Genomic DNA, 8,661 nt, shown 5'->3' on the forward strand with positions numbered 1-8,661 from the left:
TTCAGTGTAGAAAACTGGATCTCCTCTTCCTCCTCTGCAACTGTATAGACCTCCCTCTGAGATTCTGAGAAATCCATCAGGTTCATTGATTCTGATGGACTGAGCTGCATGATACCATGACTTCTGTCTGAACCAGTCAAACTTCCATCCAGCAGAGCTGGGCACAGAGCAGGTCAGTGTTATACTGCCTCCTGCTGGTATGATTGTTTTCTCTGCTGTCAGTTTGGCTCTTGGTTTTTCTGCTATTGAGGAAAAACAAAAGCAGGTAAATCTCCAGAATATTGTTTAATGAAGTGTTTTATCACCATAAATCTAGCATTCAGTAGAATAAATCAGATGTTTGATCCCCTGAGAATTTAAAGCCACGTTTTACATAAACAATGGTTCAACTTTTTACTAACATATACCAACATATTTTTATTCTAATTTTTTTATTTGTTTATCTGGCACATATATTTATGTAGGCAACTAAAACATTATTATAATTTTTCAAAGTATAGCCAATATTAACTTTACAGTGTTTATGTGTTCATGTTGTTCTTGAAAGTATTCACTGAAAAATATTGTTCAATGAAGAAAAATATATTTTAATCCAATATTATCTAAAACCAATGAGTAAAGTTAGAACATTTCCTAAACTGTTCTGTACTGGCCAACATAATCTGGCTCACCTGTAGCAACATTGTGATCATATTAAAAACTAACAAAGCTGATTAAGATCTTTAATGTTACAAAATATTTAATTCAAACTTTAAGCATAAACTTTAAAACAAGTACGCTGAAATATTTTGAAAAGCAACAGCTCAAATTTGAATGTTTTTATAGAAGAAGATGGTTAGATAAAACTAATTGAAACATTTCAAACAATCACCTATTTTCTAAAATAGAGGGGTAACTCACAAACAGTTAATGAAAAAGAATCACTCCATTGAGTTAACTTATAGTTTGTTCTTCCTCTGCAGCTGTAGGAGTCACTGTCTGCTGTTATGGTCCTGGATTCACTGAATGTTTCAGAGTATCTGCTGGTTGGTCTCCATTCATACGTCCACTCAGTTCCTCCACCTCCATGGATCTCACATCTCAGAGTGACTCTCTCTCCTCTGAATATTGGAGACCAGTTGTGTTGCAGAGTCACAGTGGGTTTAATGGAAACTGCTCACATAAAGAAATATCTGGTTAGAACAGAAACATTTAGAACAAAAAAGTCTGTTTAACTTAACAAAATAAACCAATGAATCAGTACATTGACCTAATAGCATAAGAAAATATTATTACAGCAATCCAAAAAAATAGAAATATTAACTACATAGTGAATTCAAAACATTCAAACTGACGTCTGAAAAAGGCTGACATCATGTAAAATATTAGTTTGAACATAATTAGGAGATAAAATATTCTGCTTCCTTTAAGTAGAAAATAGCATTTAAAAATGAATGTGAAGCAAATACACCAGTAAAGAAGCTTTTTACTGTCATATTATTGTTGCTTAGACTAATAGAAAATTTAACGTTCTGATGTTAAATTATGTAATAATTTTGATAAAGGCTGCCATCTCAGAACAGGTGAACTCTCTCATAGGTGTGTGACATGCAGACAATCTAAAAATGCACCTTCTTGTTCCTGTCGCTGATTCTCCATGTCACTGTCCCATTTGCTCCCATGGGAGCAGCACATGCTCTCTATGCCAGGAATTGATAAAAAAAAATCCAAAATATATTGCTTGTGGGAAGCAATATTAATAATCTACAAAGTCTCATGTGCCCCTATCAAAACTCTCTCTATATACGTTCTTGAGGTTCCATGTTGCATATCATTTTTAAAGTAGATAAATTACGTTATTTTCACACATAGGATCTGGAAACTTAAAAATGCCATGACATGAATTCAAGCATTTGCCCCTTTCTTGAAAATAAATTGATAGGGTAAAATACAACTATTTAAAGAAGAATTCCCCTTTTGGAAATAGTAACGTATTTTTCTTTTTCATAACTTGTGGGTTTCTGTCAGTGTGGCAGAGATACGGCACACCAATGGAACTGAGACTTAAATGAAGGTGTTTCTCCCACAACCAAATTCCAGCGAGTCTGCACTGATGCAGATTTAATGGGTGAACAGTCCTCTTACCCTACCCAGCCTTCACGGGAAAACCGAAAGCAGAGATTAGTGCATAGGGGTTGTGTTTAGGGGTCAGTTTGGAATTTGTCCAGTCCATTTGTACTGCCCTCTACAATACATATAAATTGTTTGCTCAAGGCAAAAAGTTAATCTTTAATTTGAAAACACCTTGAAGGTATCATTCCACCCTGTTAGCTCATAGTCTCTTCTAGCCCTGCTGCTGTTTTCTCCACTGTAGGATTGAGGAGCTCTGTTGATCCTGGATTTACTAGAAGTTTGAGAGTTTCTGCTGGTTGTTCTCCAGTTATACATGCACTGATATCCTCCACCTCCCTGAATCTCATATCTCTGAGTTACTGTCTCTGCTCTGAATATTTGGACCTGTTGGATTGCAGAGTCATGGAAACTTTGTAGGAAATTAAGAAGAAGAGTCAAAGCATAAAAATAAAAACTAAATACAAAATTAATAAAAAACAGGTGGAAAAAGTTCACAAATCTTGTTTATCTTTAATGGACTAATTCAACTATGTTGATCATGCAAAATGTTTGCTTTAAGTATCTGAGAAAATTTTGTAGTTTTTCTGAATATTTTAGTTAAACAAACAGTTATTTTCCCATTCCTTCACTCTGTCATGATCTTAGTGCTGATGACTGGCTTGATTGATTGACAGAATAATCTGGCCATTGGAAGAGAGTAGCGTTTGGACGTAGAAGAATGTATATCTCAACTCAAATCAGGCATACAGGAAATCCTAACACATTTCCGTAATCAGGACACCACTGCTCCCACACGACAGCGTCAGCGTCTATGGCACCTGTTGTCAGATCAGATTGTCAAGATTGTCTGTTTCCCCCTGAACTGTTTAATGCTGACTCTGATCAATGTCGGGCTTAGCCAATAAAGCGAAGTTGTGGGGAACATCTGAATGGCAAAACAATTCTAGTTCATTTAAGTTCTAGTTCTGCCCTGTTTTTCCCAGAAGGGAGGCTTCTAGAGGACTTCTGTCACTTATTCAGGGAGATGGATCTGTACTGGAATATACAGAATTTATCCTGCTGAACCACATCAAACTTTTTGTCTCCTGAGATCTTCTGCTAATTCCTGCAGTCTTAACCTGTCTGCATTCATGGACTCTGGTGCTGATACTGAATTTATGGATGGGCACTCTGCCAGACCACTGGGCATAAGGCTTCTTCCATCCCTGAATTCCCACAAGGTAATAGCCTTGGATGGCCATTTTGAACCAGTTGATCCACAATGCGCACTATTTGGTACGTATTCTCAAGGGCGATGAGTGGAAGACAGCATTCAACATTCCAACAGGTCATTACGAATAATAGGTCATGCCTTTCAGCCTTTCTAACGCTGCAGCTGTTTTCTGACATTTAGTCAATGAGGTACTCAGGGACATTGTGTTTTTGTATATCTGGATTACATTCTTATTTACTCTCAGGATTTGGAATCCCATAAGAAGAACGTAAGAGCTGTTCTATTACACCTCGAGCAGAATCAGCTCTTTGTTAAAGCTGAGAAATATCAATTTCATGTTGAAACTACGTCATTCCTGGGTTTTGTGGTTTCCCCTGATCAGATTGCCATGTACCATATGTGAGCACCAATACCAACTGGCCTGTTCCCAAAGATAGAAAGCACCTGCAGAGGTTCTTGGGGTTTGCTAATTTCTACAGAAAGTTTGACAGAAACTAAAGTCAGATAGCTGCACCCCTTCATGCCTTGATTTCAGATAAGATTAAGTTCTTTTGGAATGAACACGCTGATCGAGCCTTTCAGAGACTCAAAACTTTGTTTCCTTTTCACCTGTTTTGGTTTCCCATGATTGAAAAAGACAATTTATTGTGGAGGTGAATGCCTCCAGTACTGGAGTGGGGTGGTCCTCAGCCAAGAAGCCAGGGATAACAAGAATGACTCCTGTGCCTTCTTCTCCAAGGGACTTTCAAGCACAGAGTGGAACTATGATGTGGGGGATCGGGAGCTATGACGATAAAGCTGGTTCTGGAGGAATGGAGACAGTGGTTGGAGGGGTCCAAGATTAATTTTGTGATTTGGACTTTGAATACCAGAAGTTGGTAAGAGACTTAACCCCAGACAGGCAAGGTTGGCACTTTTTTGGGCTTTTAAACTTTTCATTGTCTTATAGACCAGTGATGTTGAACTTGATGCTTGGTCCAGGGCGTTTGAGTCAGATGAACAGAGCTCCGGTGGTACAGAGGAGTATGTGGTACCTTAGTCAGTGAGATGTTCTGTCACTATGGTTGATTTAGAGAAGGAAGTGAGAGATGTTCTCTGTAGTCATCAAACCCGAGACAATATTCTTAATCACTGTGTGTTTGTGCCTGATTTTTTTTAGATAAGGGATCTTGGAGTTCTGTCATGGTTCCCACTTGTTTTTTTCATCCTGGACTGTCTAAAACCATCAACATTATTTGGGCACAATTCTGGTGGCCTTCCCTGTCCTCAGATGTGCTGGAGTTTGTAGAAGCTTACCATCTTTGCAATCAGTCCAGAAGACCCCCATGTGGTTTTCTGCTACCTTTATACATCCCATCCCAACCATGTACCTGTTCCTATTCCGATCTGTTTGCCTAACCAGGACTCCTAATGGATTCTGTCTGTTGACGACTCTGGAACTACTTCCTGACACCGACCTGGATTTCCCTTTGGCACCTTCAAGATATCTGATCTTCTGGCCCGGAATCCTGTGAAGCTAATCAACACCGGCTCTGGCTTTGTCCTCTGGATTGTCCTGCCTTCCTCCGTCTGCTTGGATCTGATCTCCTGCCAGATATGCCACATCGTGTTGTCAGCTCTTCAGTTGTAATCCACCTCTTACTCTGGGCATGGAATGAACTATAAGACCAGATAGTAACTAACACTTTTGTAATCATGCTCCGCCATTTAACATGGTCACTAACCTGTGTTTTCCTCATGCAGAGGTTTCTGTCATAGACGCCCTAGCTGCCCACTGCCAATCTGTTTTTTTTTTTTTTAAATATATGCTTTTCGAGAAATCTGTCTGTCTACCTTTAATACAGGGTTCTCTGTTCTGAGCCCTGTCACCTTAAGCAAAAAACTCATAAATTGCACAGTAAAAACGGAAAATAACATTTATAGTACACACCAGTTTCTGCCTTCAGATCTCTGACAGCAGATGGTGCTGAAGAGAACGAAAACGTTTGAATAGTTGCAAATAGGTAGAAACATTATCCTCCTTACATTTTCACTCATAAAGGTTAGGTTCAGTTTTAGACTATGATAAAATCATTTGATTTTCCATCTACAAATCTCATAAATTGCACAGTAAAAAAAGGAAAATAATAACATTTATCATAAAAACCAGTTTCTGCCTTCAGATCTCTAACAGCAGATGGTGCTGAAGAGAGAAACTTTTGAACCATCCAAAGAGGCAGAAACATTTTCTTCTTTACATTTTTACTCATATAAAGGTTCACTTTTAGACTATATGTCATAGTAGAAGGCCCTAGGGCAGATATTATTTAAAAACACTGATCCTACTATACCATTTGCTCCTGGGGATGAATCTTCACCATCTGTAGTGGTTTCATCCACTTTTTCACTCTGATCTGTTGACACAATCAAATGGAAAACTCACGAGAAAACTCAAGCACTGTATGTTTAGATCTGAATTTCTGAATTTTACCTTCAGCACAGATTACAATACAGAGTTGTTGATTTAATCTGATCATTTCCAAAAAATATAATGAAAATTGTGTAGAAAAATGTCAGTAAGTTACTAGAACAGAAAAAACAAAACAGATTCTCACCATCGCCCCATGCAGATATGAAAGACCAGAGCACTGCAAAGAAGAACAAAAACTAAATTATGACAATACATGTTAATAACAGAGTTTTCAGGTTAGACTGGTAAAGAGATACAATATTCAAAATTAATAAACACTAAATATTGAACGCATTTATTTAATCACACTAAGGTGAAATGCAAAACACATAAATATTGTTTTTGATCTTTAAACAAAAATTCAGATATGTCCTTACAGAAAAAGCCCAACATGCAGAGCAGAGCGTTCTTCATCCTCACATCCAGACCTGCTGCACAGCTCATTAGAAAGGCTTCTTCTGCATTTGAACTATAATGAAGAAGAAGTTAGACATTACACATGACAGCAGCATGCTAGACACCTCTAAATAAAGCCTGTGTGTTGCCTTCCGTTTTTAACAAAGTTCGTCCCACAGCAGCAGCTTTGACTGCAGCCATTGGTGGGTTGTACTTCCTGTCCACTGCAGAAAGATTTTAGTCTTTGTGATATGCAGATTTAAACGATTATAAGAAAAACAAAGACAGATTTTAGAAAGGGTTAATGCAAATCATAGTTTGGAAATGCATTTGTGCGATTAAACCTTTGTTTTCCTCAATGATTGTTAAAGATCTGCTCTTTTGGTTCCTGCGTTTCTAAAGTTAATGTTCACACCTATTTCAGCTGACTTTTTTTTATCTGCACAGCAGCTCAACGATGCACTATCAACCTCAAGTGGGTCCTCTTTGTTATTGTGGTTATGCACTGTGATGTCCTAAATTGGTCCTTGGTCCACCCTTATTTTATTACATGTTAAAGCATCAAAATAAAGGAAGTTCTATTTATCCATAATAGATCAGAAAGGTAGATGTAAACAGAGTCTTCCAACATGAGAAAAAGAAAAAAAGCTTCAAAAGCTCCACCATCATCCTGGTACCCAAGAAAAGCTCCATAATGGGGTTAATCTACAGACCTGTCACCCTTAATTATATGTAGAAAGCTTTTATTGATGTTAAAGCATCTGAAGGACATGACAGGCCACCTCCTGGATCCCCTGCAGTTTATTATTCAACAAAAAGGTCAGCAGATGATGCAGTCAACTTGGGCCTACACTTCATCCTGCAACACCTTGACCACCCAGGGTCATCCACCAGGATCCTGGTTCTGGATCAGCTCAGCCTTCAACCCCATCAGTTAGGATACTGACGGCCCTCACCTGTCAGTGGACCATCAGCTTCCTGACTGACCAGCAGCAGCAGCAGGTGAGCCTGGGGAGCATCTTCTGCTGCACAAGAGCTGTCACACCACCACCTTTCCACTTGTTTGTTCTCTCTCCCCTCCTCTTCTCCTTCGAACACCAATAACAGAATCTCAGTCCATGAAACTCCTGAGGTCTGCAGATGTCACCACTGTCATTGCTCTCATCCAGGATGATAACCAGTCTGCATACAGGCAGTAGGTGGATAGGCTGGTCTACTGGTGAAGTCAAAACTACCTGGAGCTTATCATGTTCAAGATGGTGGAGATGGTGGTGGACTTCAGGAGAACTTCCCCCTCACAACCTCCCCTCACCATCCTGAACAACACTGTTCTGACTGAGGATCTATTGTGGTTCCTAGGAACCAGCCTTTCTCTGGACCTGAGGTGGTCCTCACACATAGAAGGCCCAGATGAAGGCCAATCACAGACTGGACTTCCTTCTGCAACTCTAGAAGTACCTTCCCTCCATCCAGGATTAGTACAGGGTAGGGTCAGGAAAAAGGCCAGTGGAATCTCTGATCATTGTGTATGATTATATCCTTAGAGTCGGGCTAAAACATGGTGCTTCCCTATTTTAACTAGTTTTTTGTTTCTATTTAAATCAACTCCATTTAGCACCCTTTGCATTTGTCTGTGATTTTAATAATACATTTCTAATACATTAAGTAGAAACCTTTTTGCAGTTAAAATACAGTTACATTTTGGGGATAAAATGTTTTTAGTCCAGCAGCAATGATTCTAGCTAGAGTTGCTTCTTTTCTGCGTTTGGTTTCTGGGCTATGAGGACAGGCAGACAGAGAGGTTTGCAACTTTAAAGTTCCTCTTTGTATCTAATGAACCATCATAGTGTGAATTATTTCATTAACACATGCAGAAATAACTAAGCTGTAATGAGCAGATAAGAGCAGTCAGACACTGTGAAGGAAGTGCTGCAAAACTGAGCTACAGCACCAATAGATTAAGGTATGAGATCATTCAGTGATGAGGAAGATAAGGCTGCTTTCTGCTGACCGGAAAATATTTGTAGCCTGTAACTGCCTGAAGAATAATAATGACCAAAACTGATACATAACTTACCCTAAACCTGTCCTAAACTCAGTTCAGACCTTATTTCTAAATCTAACCCCCACCCCAAAAACATAACTTATCTTCATGGGAACCAGTTGGCCTTAATGAAGTTGGAGTTTTAACCTTCTAGTTTTTTAATTGTGGGATATCAGGGAGTTAAACAGCAATGAAGTGATCTGCAGCATGAATGGGGTCAAATTAAGGATAAGTGTCAAATTATCACAGCAGATAAACTTTGAGCTTCATGTTTAAAATATTGAACTTTTCACTTCCATCTAGTGGTGGTTAAACGACAATGCAACATATTTCCCAATTTAAAGCAGAACTTTTTAACTCCCAAACTGTCATGATGGGTACTCTGAAAGTGACCCAATGATGCAGAACACCACTGACGGACACAAGAATAAAAGTTCAACAAGTTTA

At 38.8% G+C, this 8,661-nt stretch overlaps 1 protein-coding gene across 1 annotated transcript in view; it reads right to left on the minus strand.

Moving 5' to 3' along the window:
- Positions 1-3: 3 nt before the first annotated feature.
- Positions 4-8,661, minus strand: part of LOC107080798 — a gene marked incomplete at its 3' end in the record, with an annotated part of 14,946 nt that continues 6,288 nt past the window's right edge. Inside the window, exons 3-6 of the mRNA XM_015369003.1 lie at positions 7,127-7,258; positions 5,656-5,718; positions 901-1,152; positions 4-242 (exon numbers count right to left, since the gene is read on the minus strand). Of these exons, the coding sequence (XP_015224489.1) occupies positions 4-242; positions 901-1,152; positions 5,656-5,718; positions 7,127-7,258 (686 nt within the window). The remainder of the gene's footprint in view (positions 243-900; positions 1,153-5,655; positions 5,719-7,126; positions 7,259-8,661) is intronic.

Source organism: Cyprinodon variegatus, unplaced genomic scaffold (genome assembly GCF_000732505.1).
Source record: "Cyprinodon variegatus isolate N-32 unplaced genomic scaffold, C_variegatus-1.0 Scaffold2338, whole genome shotgun sequence".
NCBI lineage: Eukaryota > Metazoa > Chordata > Actinopteri > Cyprinodontiformes > Cyprinodontidae > Cyprinodon > Cyprinodon variegatus.